Here is a 16,805-nt window from a genome sequence, read left to right as displayed (position 1 = left end):
TTAGGGAATGTCTAGATTTCATTTGTAAAGTGCTCTAAAGTTGATATGGAATGGAGGTTCTCCCTATTTAATGTCTAAACTGCATTATTGAGCACATTATAAACAATTCCTAAATGCGTGTTTTGTTTTTAAAATTTTGTCTCACAAATGCTATATTTCAGTCTTTTAATTACACGTTGAGGTCAATTTAGACTGCACCAATTAACACGACCATAGATGGAGCATAGATAATCACCAGATTACAGAACATCGCTCCTGAGACATTAGATGACCAACGGGTGCTGAACGAATTTGTATAAATAATGAAAACAAGCGCCAAATATCTTCACTTCCGCTGTAGAAAACTGAAGCCAAAATTTATCAAACATGGTGGCTGACATCTTGCACTTGGAGTCATTTCTGTAGTGATCATAAAGTGGAGCCGTGTTATCAAACTTCTGCAGACTCATTTAAAGCCAGAATGGACCAAAAATGGCTGATGATATCTTACATTGGCATCCAAGGTCTGTGTAGTCTTGATCTTGAAGTGGAGCCATGGTATCAAACTCCATTGGACAATTTACAAGCTAGCAAATGATCACATTGTTTCCTCGTATGGGTAACATAAAACAAGTGAAGCCAGATTGTCCTAAAAATGGCTGATAACATCTTGCTTTTTCAGCTAAAGTCTGCCAAATTTAATTCTTAAAAGACACTTGGTAACAGCGAGCTAATAACCGGTTTTCCCCCATATTTCTAATGTCAAAAAATAAAGAAATAAAACAGAAGCCAGAATAGATAGAAAATGGCTGATGGCATCTTGAATTTGCAGCCAAGGTCTGTAGTAGTATTGATTGTGAAGTGAAGCCATGGAATCTAACTTCACTCATTTAATTCTTAAAAACACTTGGTAACAGCTAGCTAATAAAAACCAGTTTTCCCCTATGTGGCTAATATAAAAAATAAATAAATAAAAAAAGCAAGCCAAATGGACCAAAAATGGCAGATGACGCCTTGAATTTTCAGTCAAGGTCTGTAGTTGTATTGATCGTGAAGTGGAGCCATGGTATCTAACTCCATTGTACTCATTTAATTCTTAAAATAAACAATTTACAAGCTAGAAAATGATCACAGGGTTTCCCTGTATGGCTAATATGAAATAAGTGAAGCCAAATTGTCCCAAAAATGGCTGATCACATCTTGCTTTTGCAGCCAAAATCTGTGCAGTAGTGATACTGAATTGGAGCTGTGGTATCAAACTTCCGCAGAGTCATTAAACTCTTTAAAGACACTCGGTAACAGCGAGCGAATAACCTGTTTTCCCCATATGTCTAATGTCAAAAAATAAAGAAATAAAAGCGAAGCCAGAGTGGATAAAAAATGGCTGATGGCATCTTGTGAAGTGGAGCCATGGAAATAAACTCCATTAGACTCATTTAATTCCTAAAAAATCAATTTAAAAGCTAACAAATGATCATGTTTTCCTCCACATGACTAATATTAAAACGTGAAGCCAGATTGTTCAAAAATGGCTGATAACATCTTGATTTTGGAGCCAAAGTCTGTTCGGAAGTTATCCTAAAGTCGAGTCATGGCACTAAACTCCACTAGACTCATCCTAAAAATTAAATTAAAATTAAATTAAATTAAAAATTAAATTAAATTAAAACTCCCTAAATCCCAAAATAATTCCACTGAGACTTTTGGCTTTACTTTTTAGCTCTAAATATTGGTGTTGGTACAATGTGAATTGGCCATTAGACATCCCTCAGGTGATGTATGCCTGACATTTAATCCAGCCAAACTTCTTGAATCAACTTGAAGCTCACATTTGCATCCGCCTTTATCAGTTATACATAAATCAAGTCCCACCTTTCTTTTTTTCTGATAAACATTTTACTTGTGTCATAATTCGGAACGAAATATCTACCACAACCTCCATTCACATTGCGACTTTCATAGTCTAAATAAACCTAGAATTAGCCTTGCATTATTTCAAAAGTCACTTAGGCACTGTGGTGTTTTACAGTGAAATACTTGGGTCTTCTGGCCATGTCAAAGATCCTAAAGACACATCCGAAGTCTGTGCAGTCACACAAAGACCTGATCCTGCAATGTTTGGATGACAAAGACGAGTCCATCCGCTTGAGAGCCCTGGATCTGCTCTATGGCATGGTGTGTACAACAATCATTTGTTTACATTGCTCTGTGAAGAGCTTGTATATTAAGAGTTTACGAAAATGTGGGCAACCAGGTCTCGAAGAAGAACTTGATGGAGATTGTGAAGAAGCTCATGCTGCATGTGGACAAAGCTGAAGGCACGACTTACAGAGATGAGTTGCTCACCAAGATCATCGACATCTGCAGCCAGAGCAACTACCAGTATATCACCAACTTCGAATGGTAAGACTAAACCAAATACACACTCAGGGGCCATTCACACAGAACATGTTTTCCATTCCAATATGCTACGTTTCCATTTCTGTGTAAGCAGAGTAAGCGCACATTTGAAGGACGCACATGTCTCGGGTGTTTTGGAACACCTCGCACTTGAGCAACACTTATTTAAGATGCCATGTGAAGTTAAAAGAATTTTAACTTTCACAAGCAACACTCCTTATCAATGTGAGTTCCAAAGCATTAGAACAATCAGAAGAACTTTCAGGCGGGGCAAGTGTTGCAAGCTTTCGTTTACAGTTTTACTGTAGCAAGTTGGCATGTCAACTGTTATGTTTTCGTAACATAGCAGAGGTGGCATTAAAAAAAAAAACCTTCCCAAATGATGCATCTTGAAGGGTTTTTTTGACGCACAGAAGTGTTCTATGTGAATGGGCCCTTTTTATGTAGATTTTTAGGTTGTGCTGGACAATGTCTTTAATGTCAGTAAGCACTGTTTCTGGACTCCCTCAAACACCTCAGTTGTCATCCTGATTTTTCTTGTGGGAATGTACAATTGGGCAAAGCTCGGTTGAGTTACGCCATTCCCAAAAGGTTTCATTTCACAGGTCTAATATAATGTATACACATGCTGTTTTTTTTTCCAACTGTATTATAATCACAGACATAATCTGAACCTTGTGGACTCATGAAAGCAATGCTGCCAGATATTTAGCTTTTTGTCTGTGCACTCTTTGTGTGTCGCATACAGAAAACTGTATATCAGGAGTTTAAACTGACAAGGCTTTATAATATATGCAGATGTTTTGTTTGGTATTGTAATGCTGCGTTCACACCAGACGCAGATGAAGCGTCAAGAGTGATTTACATGTTGAGTCAATGCAAAAAAGTGAATAGACATCCTGCCGTGCGACATACGCGAATGAGGCGATTCGTTCGAATGAAGTGGTGTGAATTGTGCGTTTGTCATGCCGATTGCTCGAGTTGGAAAATCTGAACGTCAGCGGACATTCGCACCGCATAAACCAATCAGGAGCTGGCAGACAGAAGCCCCGCCCATGATGCAAATCCGCGCGTATTGTGACATGAATTTGATGGGCGAATGAAGCAAATATGATGTGCAAATGAAGCGAGTAAATTCAAAATGTTCATGCATCTAATTACAAGCGAATAGTTTATTTATGCGTAGTGCGTCTGGTGTGAACGCAGCATTAGAGTAACTGAAGCCCATGCTGTAAAGGCTCCTCCCTTTTTTAAAAAGGGGGCTAGTAGCAGAAGCTTATTTGCATTTAAGGAGAAATCAAAATGTTAAGCGCACGCTGAATTTGTATCTTGGTGTGAATCCAGTTGTGTTGCTTATTCAGAAAGGAGAAAATGGCTTGTACGCTGACATCATGAGGTGAAAACTCAGATTGTAGTGTTCACATGACTTCATTGTACCCAGAGTTCCAGAAAGTTTCATTTTCAATCTCCCGATACTATGTTTTTGTGTGGATAAACAGTCAAACCGCATCGAAAAAGGTATGGTTTTGAGAATTGCCGTGTTCTTGTGGACAGGGCCTGCATTCGAAATTGCATACTTCCATACTATATAGTACGCTAAAAACAATATGTGAGCAGAGTAGTATGTCTGAATTTATAGAATTCGAAAATCAGTATGCGAGAAGTACTATTTCCGGTGAGATTCTGAAGTGCGCATCCCATGCTCGCTGCGCCATGCCATGATGCCCCGCGAGAGAATTCATGAATAGGAGTGAAGTGACGCAACTTACGTGGGTCACGAGATCATGACAAAATGCCGGATGCAGTAAGTCCAATTTCCATTCATACTACTGACATTCATACTGTATAGAACGTACTTTTCTAACAGGCCAGTAGTCCGTTTAAATTCAAATGCACTACCTACTGAGTAGTAGGCGATTTCGGATGCAGCCAGAGTTTTGAGGACTTGCAATTCTTTCCCTATTCCACTGTCCTTCCATTGTGTCTAGACTTTTGCAAATATTAATTCTAACTGAATCAAGCATCAAACGAAGAATCAAGTTACCTTTACAATTGTCAAAAGTCAGAAAACCGCCTCTTCTGTCCTCCAGGTACATCAGTATCCTAGTAGAACTGACTCGTCTCGAGGGCACCAGGCACGGCCATCTAATCGCCTCTCAGATGCTGGATGTCGCCATTCGCGTCAAAGCCATCCGAGCCTTCGCTGTGGCTCAGATGGCCACTCTGCTGGACAACGCACACCTGCTGACTGGCAACACGCAGCGCAACGGGATCTGCGAGGTTCTCTATGCTGCAGCATGGATCTGTGGAGAGTTTGCAGAGTATGTGCGTGTGCCCTAGAAAACATTTTGATTCAAACATACAATGCCATGCTAATGTTTACCCTTTCCTCGCAGGCATCTGGAGGACCCCATGCTGACGCTAGAGGCCATGCTGAGACCCAAGGTGGCCACTCTGCCTGGTCACATCCAGGCGGTGTATGTGCAAAATGCTGCCAAGCTGTTTGCAACAGTGCTGCAGAAGCATGAAGGGGAGACGGACAGTCAGGCCGCTCAGGAGACCAGCCAGCTGCTTATCGACAGACTGCCACTGTTCGTCCAGAGTGCCAACCTAGAAGTGCAAGAGAGGGTGAGGAGAAGCAAGTGTTCAAACATCTAGTGACCTGGCGGAGCTTTAGGCATCTGAAGTGACATGATGGTGGTGTTGACGATGGGCCATTGAATTATTCGAAAATAATGCACTTTTGAGGTGGTGCTGCAGAGTGGCCATAACTATTTTTTATTAATTCAATGGGCTGGAGTCAGTTATTCAGCTTCTACTATTGTTACTACACTACTAAGTTGTATCAAGACTTTTGGCAGGTTCGTGTCCTCAAAGAGCACGTGTGTAATACTAGATTTTAACCATCTCATTTAAAGCCTTTTGTTTTGATTTGATTTTTGAGCAGAGTAGCAACATGTTAGCAGTGTCATAAAACATGTCAACAACGTAACATGCTAGCAGTGTGTTAAACATGCTAGAAAAGTACTAGCAATAAGTTAAATCATGCTAGTAACATGCTAGAAATGCCTTACAACATACTAGTAAAACCCAGTATTCAGACGATGACTTTCAGCCACTTTTTTTCTGTTTTTTAAGGCCAATTCACACTGCACAGACAAACGTCATCAAACAAGACTGTTGGAGGTTGTTGGATCAGTGTAAAAACCCTGACTGCGTCTGTTGCCATTTGTCAGAGTTTATTTTTAACTAATTGAACATGTTAAATCTGAGGTTGTTGGATCGTGAAATGTTTTAGCCGTGTAAAAGGATTTTCCAACAAACTACTACAAACTCTGACTCAAGCCGCGGTCACACTGGACTTTTCGGCCCTTAGGCTTTCATTCATACCCATGTGAATGCGTCAGACCGGAAACGCAAGCTCATGCAACAAGTTTCACAGTTCGCTGCATTGCAAAGTTTAAGCTTGATGAACTCTGACCTGCAAAATTGCATCATGTGATTGCGTGAGACCAATCGAAGATCAAAACATGATCTCTCTGGACAGAAATTTAAAATATGAACCAATCGCTCACTTTTTTTGATGTCTAATCATCTTGTTTAATCCTGCCCCTTTTCGCAGCGCTGTACGAACGAATTTTTTCATGCTCAAGCTCTAGTGTGACCGCAGCTTTAATCTGACCTGGCCACAATCTGTTGCCATGACATTAGCTATGTTTCCATTCACCTATTTTTATGCGCATTTTGCATATGCACATAAAAAAACGGCTGATGGAAACGCAAGATGCGCGTCAATGTAGAAAGTTTTGTAAGAAACAATTGTGCATAACTGAGTAGGATAAACGTTTTAATCGATGAGAAAAGATGCGCATGAACTACGAACAAATTCCAGTATGCGCATTAAAAAAAAGTCATGTGATTTTGTTATAAGAGATCATGTGATGGTAAAAATATGTGTGAATGGATAAACCAGCAGGCTGAGCACGTGCATGTCAACATTTGTCTTTGTCTTTATTTAATAAATTGCGCAAGTAATTTATTAAATAAAGAAAAGATTCACGCAACTTCTCCTACCGCAGTAATTCAGTTTTTACTGTTGATATTTGGTGCCAGTTAATCAGGAAGTGACAAATTTATTTATTTTTTGACTTGTTGGATGGAAACACTGCTTTATTTGCACGTCTTTTATGCGATATTCTAGTTTTGTGCATAAATTTAATTTGCATCTGATGGAAACATAACTAGTGAGGCAAAACCGATGCGAGTAGGTGCTGGAACAACCAGAAAGAGGAGCAGTTATTGGATCTTTGGTAAGTAACATTGATTGTTGGGATTTGGTCACGCATTTGCTCTTCCCAGTCAAAGTCTGTTTGTTGGTGTCATCGTTATTTTTCATAAATTACTAAATACAACGGCCAACGGACTTTGTTGGCGTTTGTCTGTGCAGTGTGTCTTTATTTCTCTTTACTTGTTTTCATGTGCAGTGTTTAAGGGCATATGAGTCATATCATATAGCTAGCGCAACATTAAGCGCAATGTTTTCCCCCGCAGGCATCCTGCATCCTCCAGCTGGTGAAGTACATCCAGAAGCTGCAGCAGAAGAATGTGGAGGTGGCTGAGGAAGTGACGGCCCTCTTTGCTGGAGAGCTCAACCCGGTGGCCCCCAAGGCCCAGAAGAAAGTGCCTATACCAGAAGGGTGAGTCAGTCTTGAGGGTATCTTTGCAAGAAGCATAGCTACTTTCCATTGAAAATAGTAAGCAACACTGGCTCTGAACCAGCATTTAAAGGGAAAGATGCTACAACTCTCGTCTTCCCCTGCAGTCTGGATTTGGATGCCTGGATCAATGAGCCTCCATCAGAGAGCGAATCAGAGGACGAGAAGCCCAAAGCGGTGTTCGCTAAAGAAGAACCCAAGCATTCCAGATCGAGACACACTGAGGTGGATGAGAAAGAGCTGGCCAGGGTGAGTGGACGCTGCCTTCGAGACCTTCAGGAAATGTTAAAGTGCAGTTGTCTTCATGCGTTTGTCTGATTTTAAACAGAGGAGGGAGGCAAGGAAGCAAGAACAGGCCAACAACCCATTCTACATCAAGGCTTCACCATCATCGCAGAAGGTATGACGTTGGATAATAAAAATGGGACAGGACAAAATGCATTTGCTTGTGATGAGTGCTTGTATGTTAAAACCTGATAGAATCATTTAATATTGTCAGTGTTAAAGACAACATGTTAGCAACATGCTGGCTGTAGGTTATTAAACAACATAACATGATGCAACATTTTAGAAACATTAGTAACATTCATATTAGCAGTGTGTCAATGACAACATGTTAGCTGTAGGTTAATTATTTAGCAACATTACATGATTCAACATGAAAAAACTTGTTAGAATCATTAGCAATAATGATATTAGCAGTATTTTAAAGACAACATGTTAGCAACATGCTAGCTGTAGGTTAATTATTTAACAACATAACATGATATAACATGTTAAAACGTTTTAGATACATTAGCAACATTTATATTAGCTGTGTGTTAAAGTCAACAACACGTTAGCAACATGATAGCTGTAGGTTAAATATTTAACAAAATAACATGTTAAAACATTTTATAAACAATATAAACATTCATATTTGCACTGTGTTAAAGACAACAACATGTTAGCAACATGCTAGCTGTAGGTTAATTATTTAGCAACATAACATGCAACATGTTAAAATATGTTAGAAACTTTAGCGACAATCATATTAGCAGTGTGTTAAAGAAAACATGTTAGCAACATGCTAGCGTTAAGTTAATTATATAGCAACATAACATGATGTAACATTAAAACATTTTAGAAACATTATCAACATTCATATTTGCACAGTGTTAAAGACAACAACATGTTAGCAACATGCTAGCTGTAGGTTAATTATTTAGCAACATAACATGCAACATGTTAAAATATTTTAGAAACTTTAGCGACAATCGTATTAGCAGTGTGTTAAAGAAAACATATTAGCAACATGCTAGCGTTAATTATTTAACAACATAACATGATATAACATGTTAAAACGTTTTAGAAACATTAGCAACATTTATATTAGCTGTGTGTTAAAGTCAATAACATGTTAGCAACCTGATAGCTGTAGGTTAAATATTTAACAACATAACATGATATAACATGTTAAAACAATTTAGAAACATTAGCAACATTTATATTAGCTGTGTGTTAAAGACAACAACATGTTAGCAACATGCTAACAGCAAGTAATGCAACAAGTTTAAGCATGTTGGATATGTATTAATTTTAGAAACGTGTGAGCAGTGTGTTTATTCATATTAGTAATGTGATAAATTTGGTAATAAGACATGCTAGCAGTGCGTTTAAAAAACAGAATTTTGCAGCTTATTTATGCATGCTAGATACGTGGAAAGATATTAACAAGCTAGCATTTGTGTTAAAACAAGCTTAGATTGTACAATTAAAATTCTAGAAACGTGTAAACCATGTGATAAACATGCAAAAAATTGTGTTAGCAATTTGTTTAGAAGGTAAACCAAGTAGAAACAATGTTGTTAACTAAGCTCACCATAGTAACAACATGCTGCAGAATCATAAGATGTGTTAAGATGAGTAAGAAATATGTAAAAGCAAATCAGCAGTGTGGTAGGACATATTAGCAATGATGTAGCATGTTAGCAATATGTTAAAGACTACAACATTGTAGTAACATGTTAGCAATGTGAAAACCAATGCTCTGCAAATAAGTTCAGTCATGCTAGCAAAGTGATCAGAACATGTTGCAGCGTTTTAAGGGTTGCCAGGTCCCTATCACAACATGTAAGTGACACACTAGCATTGTGTTAAATATTAGCATTGTTTGGAACATTAGCATTTCTTGAAAATTTCTATAAGCATGCAAATAATGTTCAATCATTTTAACATGATAAATGTGCACTAAACTTAAATCTAGCGAGCAAAAAGACCTCATGTGAACATATTAACATATTAATAAAAACTCTTTACTGACAGTTAGTTATTTATTGCTAGCAACATGGTAGCAAAACCTGCTGCCAAATGTTAACAGCATGTTTAGGCTTGCTAAAAACTTCAAATCATGTTAGCAGCGTGATGAGGCTTGCTAGCAACATTGTGCTAATTTGTTAGCATTTTAATAATCAAAAATATAAAGAAAATAAAAAAATGAATCTACATTTTGTCAATATTTTGCTAACGCTATTGACATTCAATCTTGTTGCAGGTTTATGATGCACCAGGAGTTGAACACATCCCAGTGGTGCAGATTGACCTTAGTGTGCCTCTCAAAGTCCCAGGTGAGCAAAATGATTTAGTAAAATCCACTATAAGGGAACGGATAATAAAACAATAATAATAATCAACATAATCATAATTGTGTTGTGTTTATTCCAGGGATGCCCATGTCTGACCAGTATGTGAAGCTGGAGGAGGAGCGCCGGCAGAAGGAAAAGGCAGACAAGAAGAAGAAGGAGAAGAAGAAAAAGAGGGAGAAGCGAGGGAAAGAGAGGAAGGGGGATTCTGGTCCCGAGAGCGAGGAGGACATCACACCTGCTCACCATGTGGACATAGTCACAGAGGAAATGCCAGAGGTGGACTGCTGTTATTTTACACACATTTTACACTCATGATGCACTACATAAGTATGTGGAAGAGTTATAGTACAAAAAATGTATATGTTTTTAGGTTTTAAGGAAGCAGATCTATGCAAATGCTTTAGGACCCCCAAAATGCACAATATCTTTATTTACTTATATTTATTTCTTTAGAAATAACATTGTAGAATAAAGATTATAATGTTTTATGTTTGTTTGTTTGTTTGTTTGATTTTTACGGTTGTTATTAAGATATATGTTAAACGTTTTATTATTTATTTTTTGGGGGGTGGGGTGGGGGGGGGGTCATTTCGGACCAATGTTTGTATAGATAAGATTTACCTGTAAAAAAAAAACAACAACAACATTTTTTTTATATATCTACTAAATACAAACAAGTGAAATACATTTTTTTAAATATTTGACCCCATTGCAACGTGAATTATTTTTCCCATTTTTTCTGTAAGGGAAATCTCTATACAAGTCAAATTAATTAATTACTTTTATAATTATTTGTAATATTTATTATGTTCAAATTTTATGCTCGCATGAATTTACTATGTGTTAAAAATAATAATAATAACATAGTTAATGCAGTAATAGCATGGTAAATTCAAATCATTGAACTTTTATTCATTAATAATTCAGATGAATTCATGTTTTGAATTCATGAAGTTATCAATGTTTTAGACAATAATAAAGCTTAAGATCTATACAGTACAGATTTTGAATGCTTTTATTGACGAAACTATGTGCAATAACATTGCTGTGTCTCTGTTCCCAGAATGCCTTACCGAGTGATGATGACGATAAAGATCCCAATGACCCTCATAAAGCTCTGGACATCGATCTGGACAAGTATGTACAACATTGTCGTCTCTGATTTGCTCTACATGAAGTGAGGCACTGAAATGATCATTGAATTTTATTCATTCACCGACACTTAATTTAAGGCTTTATATTTTACCGTTACATTTAATAATTATTTTTTCTTCCAAAATTCGACCCCAATTTTTAATTTAATATTTTGTTTACAGAAATTCCATTGCATTACTAGCTACGCTTGTTAAATTCCTAATGTCCTTTCAGACCAAAAACAATAACTGTAAAACCTATTGTAGGTGTGTATAATTAGATCATTGGTTCTGACGCGTTTGTTCCTTGAACAGTTCGATAATAAATTGAAATGTCCATACCTTCAAAATAAAGATGGATATTTCAATCCTTTTATTGTCCATTTCGTCAAAAGTAAATGTCGAAACAAGCATAAACCCATTCTCAAGTCTACCATGGTCAAAGTTTGTTTGACCTTCTTCTACGACCCCAGGTCATCGCTAGTAGAGCATAAATACATTATACACCCTCTAGTTGTATGAAAGATTACAACCAAAAAAATGGCTCCTACAACTACTGTATATTAGCATCAACATAAGATAACGCTCTGTTCATTATAAGTGTGCGCTGAAGTTTTGTCATCCGCCACTTTAAATGCTCAAGGCTGTTAGAGCAGGATGGATTTTGATTGGCTGTCTGTGTTTCAAGTTAGAATGGTTGTCGTCATTCCTCTTTTACCACAATTGAAGTAAAGTTTTGAAACAATTTTTGTAGTTTTGAATTTTATTTTTTGATGTTTAGAACAATTTTTAAACCATCTTTATCATTAGAGTTGCCGACATTAGTGTGAAAGGCCTCCATATCAGGAAATTCTCCATAACTTTAGTCTCGTTGTTTGGTCGGTCACACTCTGTTACACAGAGAACATTAAATTGCACTTAATGTTCACTATCATCATCCTTTTTTCCTCCAGTTATTGTTTTCAATTTCATGCTTCCTGCCGCTGTCTTCCATTGAAAGGCCTTTAGCAGCCGCTGATTGATGATTTGGGGATCTCCAGTTGTCCCGTATCTCCTCCACTCACTCACGCACACTACTTTCTTTTTCTTCTGCCTTTTTCCATCTCTTTCTCCCATGCACGCACTCATCTGCCCTCCTGAAAGTCTGCTCTCTGGTGCTGGATCGCGGTGAGTACTTCCTGTGGTCATGTGAACCAGTGGAAATCAGCTGGCCAATTATCGGCACCCGTTACTCCTGTTTTCCTGGCAATCGCAGTATGTCGCTGCTGAACCGCACAACATGTAGCGAAGAATATGCTATGCATGAATGGTCAGCTGCGATTTGGGGTTTTTGGCTGGAACTCAAATACTTCTGTTCAAAAGTTCGGAGTCAGTATGATTTTTTTTATATTATAACATTTTCGGTGTTAGCCAGTTGTGTTTTTAATTTAGAAAACAGCAATATCATGCAATCTTATTGCAATTTACATGCATATTTAAATAGAAAATCGTTTATCTTCTGTTGTCTCATGATCCTTCATCTTATTATCAGTGTTAAAAACAGATGTTTAATGTTTAATTTAAACTGTGATCTATTTTACGTACTCATAAACTATTACTGAATAATTACTTTTGTAACCTTATACATGCCACTTTTGATCATTTTAATGGATCGTCTGTTTTAGAGTATTATTGTTTTTTCAATAAAGTAAATAATAAATCGTACTGATGCCAAATATTTGAGCAGTAGTGTATTACCTGCCGGTATTGACAGCCTTGCCTTGCTTGGGTTTTTCTCCTGAAACTCATTAGCGAGGATTTTCAATCCTTCAGTTGTTTGCAGCTTTGTTGTACAGGGACGTTTTACTGCTTTTAAAGGCCTCTTTACAGTAAATCTGAATTTCTGCTACAAACCACATACACCACTAGATATAAAAAAATCCCAATTGAAAATATAGCACCTTAATTATTTATTTGTTTGTTTATTTATTTTTGCTTTTTAAATTGTGTTTGTTTGGCAAAAATTATCAGAAGGGGAAAAAGTAAAAAAGCTATGCTGCGCTGCTCTGCCCAGTGACTATACAGTGTAAGCAGCTTTCACACCAAACATGGAAAGCACTGTGCTATGAAACCCATTCATTTCAATGGCGTAATTTGTTGTTGCAAGAACCAAAGCGCAAGAGCAGCGGAGTTTACAGTCAAGTAGCTTGCGTGCACCATGAAGTCAATATACAAAATATTACACCATATAGATATTCCACTTATGTACACGTATAGTTATTTATGCATAAACCGCACATGCTCATCAGAAAAGTTCAATTTAAAAGCACCAACAGGACATTTCTATGTGGTATACTTATTCCTGCTGCTTGCACTACTAACCTGTCGAAAATGTAAAAACTAACTATGCTGCGCCGCTTTGCCCAGTGACTGCACAGTCTAAGCAGCTTTAACACCAGTCACGGAAAGCACTGCGCTATGAAACCCCTTCAATTCAATGGTCTAATTTGTTGCTGCAGTGAACAAAGCGCAAGAGCAGCAAAGTGCACAGTCAAGTAGCTTGCGTGCACCATGCAGTCAATATACAAAATATTACGCTGTGTAGATATTCCGCTCATGTACATGAATAGTTATTTATGCATGAAATCCACATGCTCATCAGAAAAGTTAATACTCAATACTTATTCCTGCTGCTTGCACTACTGACCTGTCGAGGAAACACTTCTAAATTGACAGCTTTCAATATAATATGTTTATTTTATTGTCTTGTGTTTTTATTGGGAAGTTAAGTTAAATGGACTTTTTTCGTTTTTGACTTAGGTGGATCTGTCGGTTTTTGCTCATATTTCTCAGATTCATTTAAATCAGTTTCCCAAGATTTGTTTTTGTTTTGTCTGTATTTTTTGGTATTTTGTTTTATATTATTATTATTATTATTATTATTTAAAAAACTACTTAGTGACTGATTTAAAATCATTTTATTTCAATCTGGGTTTCTTTGTTTTATTAAACAATGTTCAGATTAAAATATTTGGTTTCATTTAAAAAAATTTTTGTTTGTTTTTATTCATTTTAGCTTTGTTACATTTTTATTTATTTAGATTTCTTTGTTCTTTCTGTTAAATTTCTGTTAAATGATTTTCGGTTAAATCATTTGGTTTTAAGTTTTTTTTTTTTGTGAAATTTCTGTTTTGTTTCATTTTATTTGGTTACTTTTGACTTTCAACCTAAAATCGCAAACAATTATCAAATTATCAAAGCCAACACAATTTTTGTTTGTTGTAGTGTTCTGTGGCAGTTTGTCCCATCAGACTTGTTGTGAACAGGCCTTTGAACCTTTAACCCGTATGTTTTTTTTATAACCTGTAGCCTTTCCAAGCTACCTTGTGACCCGCTCTTGCTTCCATGTCTATTTTCTCTTTACCGCCATCTAATATATTTTTCTCTTTTATTCCAGGCCACTTGCAGACAGCGAGAAGCTTCCGGTGAGGACCCACCGTCCAGAGGTGCTGAAGAGCCCTGCGGAGGACAGAGACGATGACACTGTCCCACAGGAGACCAAGAAGAAGAGCAGCAAGGACAAGAAGGAGAAGAAGAAAGACAAGGAGAAGGACAGAAAGGTCATATTGTTTGGAAATATGAACCAAATCACTGTAATTGAGCAATTTGAGCGAGTTTTAAATGTAAAAATGAGACAGAAATATGTGTTGATTTGTGTTTATTTTCTTGCACACACATCTGAATGAAGTTGTTGAAGCTTTTGACATTAGAAACAAAGGTTTTTACTGAGGGGATCTCCTTTTATCACTCCATAATTCCGAAAATACTGTGAACAGACCAAAAAAATTCACAATTTTTATAGTATAAAGTATAGTATAAGTTTAAAGTATAAGTGTGCGTGCGTGCGTATATATATATATATATATATATATATATATATATATATATATATATATATATATATATATATATATATATATATATATATATATATATATATATATTTATTTATTTATTTATTTATTTATTTATATATATATATATATATATTTATTATTTATTATTTATTATTTATATATATATATATATATATATATATATATATATATATATATATATATATATATATTTATATATATATATATATATATATATATATATATATATATATATATATATAATGTAAGCTCTATAGGCAAATCATTTATGAAAAAATCCTTCTGTAAAAATCTTTAGAATACAGAACTGGATAAAAAGCTTGATGTGGTTAAGTGGAGATTTATGACTTATGATTTATGTACGATAAAAATATCTGCTGTAATTGAACTCTGCAACAAAATAAATGTAAAAACGAAATATTTTCATTACATTAATTTGAAAAAAGTACTTAATAAAACCCCTCAAAATATCAAGATTCATGTGCGTGTATCGACTTAATATTCATGTGTCTGGTGGTTTGGATGTTTTGCAGAGGAGCAAAGAGGATAAGAAAAAAAAGAAGAAGCACAAAGACGTGGAGGAGGATCTTCCCGAGTCCCTTCCTGAGGAAGTCGCCCAATCAGAGGAGACCAAAGAGGTGGCTGCTCCGCCCACATCTGCTGACGTATGATTTGGTTTTGCACTAATTGTTACAAAAGCTTGTCTTATGCTGGCTTCACACCAAACGCGGGATTAAGTATTCAAGTGAGTAAATTACATCCAAAGTCAATGTAAATCTGCAAATAGAGGAAAGTATCACCATGCTTTGAAAATTATGCAGATTATTTGATGCGTTATCCACAATATGTACAGTATTTGCCTAAATTGTCATGTCTAGCGTGAAAATTCGCTACTAAATAATTGTTCAATTGAAAAATTTGAGTTAGGAGAAACATCCTGTGAGTAAACTGGAGTGAGTGATGTTTGGTGTGAACCCAGCGTTTTTCCCCCCTCATCACTAACATTTGCTGTTGGCTTTATTTATACTGCTTTGAAATATTCCATTACTTTGTTGAAACCTTAATTTGGACATCATTTTACTATGTACAGCTTAAGTTAACAATAAAAGAAACAAGAGGGATTTATTTTTAGTGGCAACCTGCCTGCCATTTAGGGGCTGTTTAATATATTAGACTGTTGTTCATTTAATCTCTTTATGCTTTTTAAACTGATTCATTAGTTAGCTTTTTTATATATCAATTTAAATGTCTCGTTCACATGCGTTTTAATTAATTAAATTATTAAGAATTATATTGATTTGATATAAATATGAAAATGTGCCCAAAAAGGTAATGCCGAGTTCAGACTGCACAATTTTCATAGTCGTGTCACAGATGTTTTCACACTGCATGACTATCTGGGCTAGAGGTTTGTCTGTGCTTTGTTTACACTGCAAGATGGATCGGCGACAGGAGGTTTCACACTGCATGACTTTAAAATTAGAAAGTATCGCCGACAACATGTCACGATCTGCAAACTACTTCTCGCAACCAAACACACGCGAGAAGTGACATGGAAACAAAGCAAGGTCATGAAGTATATCTTTTGTTATTAACTACACAATGAAAAAGACGCCTTTAGTGGGGTTAAAAATGTACTTATTTTGCTCACCTGGAATTAGCAATTTCTCCTCAACTTTTTTTTCTTTTTCGACCCGGTTGTGGTATTGCTCAGATGACACGTCAGACTAACACAGGAGCTCCTGCCAAATTTATACTAGTTTTTTTGTGTCCAAATAAACTGAAAATAAGCGATTGTAACTTCTCCCCCAACATCCTGCTAGCCTGCAGATACCCATACTAGTGGATGCTGCCCTCTCATTGGCTGTAGGTCAGGGCTATTCATTTGGTGGCCCAACTTGGCCCCCTGAGTCGATTTGTTCCGGCCCTCTAAAGAGTGTGACCAAGACATCAAAAATAAATTTAGTTCAGTCAAACGCCCGCTATAGTTATAAAGTGACCGTATGTCTGTTCAATACAGCACGAGCTGCAGTTGAA

General features: G+C 36.5%; 1 protein-coding gene across 1 annotated transcript in view; it reads left to right on the top strand.

The window, feature by feature from the left end:
* The window catches only part of ap3d1 (adaptor related protein complex 3 subunit delta 1), a 38,961-nt gene extending 23,522 nt beyond the window's left edge, over positions 1–15,439 (top strand). Inside the window, exons 12-24 of the mRNA XM_056448580.1 lie at positions 2,009–2,154; positions 2,234–2,382; positions 4,470–4,700; positions 4,776–5,007; positions 6,931–7,076; positions 7,202–7,343; positions 7,423–7,494; positions 9,628–9,700; positions 9,798–9,994; positions 10,782–10,855; positions 11,995–12,018; positions 14,288–14,450; positions 15,302–15,439. Of these exons, the coding sequence (XP_056304555.1) occupies positions 2,009–2,154; positions 2,234–2,382; positions 4,470–4,700; positions 4,776–5,007; positions 6,931–7,076; positions 7,202–7,343; positions 7,423–7,494; positions 9,628–9,700; positions 9,798–9,994; positions 10,782–10,855; positions 11,995–12,018; positions 14,288–14,450; positions 15,302–15,439 (1,787 nt within the window). The remainder of the gene's footprint in view (positions 1–2,008; positions 2,155–2,233; positions 2,383–4,469; positions 4,701–4,775; positions 5,008–6,930; positions 7,077–7,201; positions 7,344–7,422; positions 7,495–9,627; positions 9,701–9,797; positions 9,995–10,781; positions 10,856–11,994; positions 12,019–14,287; positions 14,451–15,301) is intronic.
* The last annotated feature ends 1,366 nt before the right edge of the window (positions 15,440–16,805 follow it).

The sequence above is a fragment of the Danio aesculapii genome, chromosome 22, assembly GCF_903798145.1.
Source record: "Danio aesculapii chromosome 22, fDanAes4.1, whole genome shotgun sequence".
Lineage (NCBI taxonomy): Eukaryota > Metazoa > Chordata > Actinopteri > Cypriniformes > Danionidae > Danio > Danio aesculapii.
Note: the sequence above shows the minus strand (reverse complement) of the source record. Positions and strands in the feature narration are given on the sequence as shown.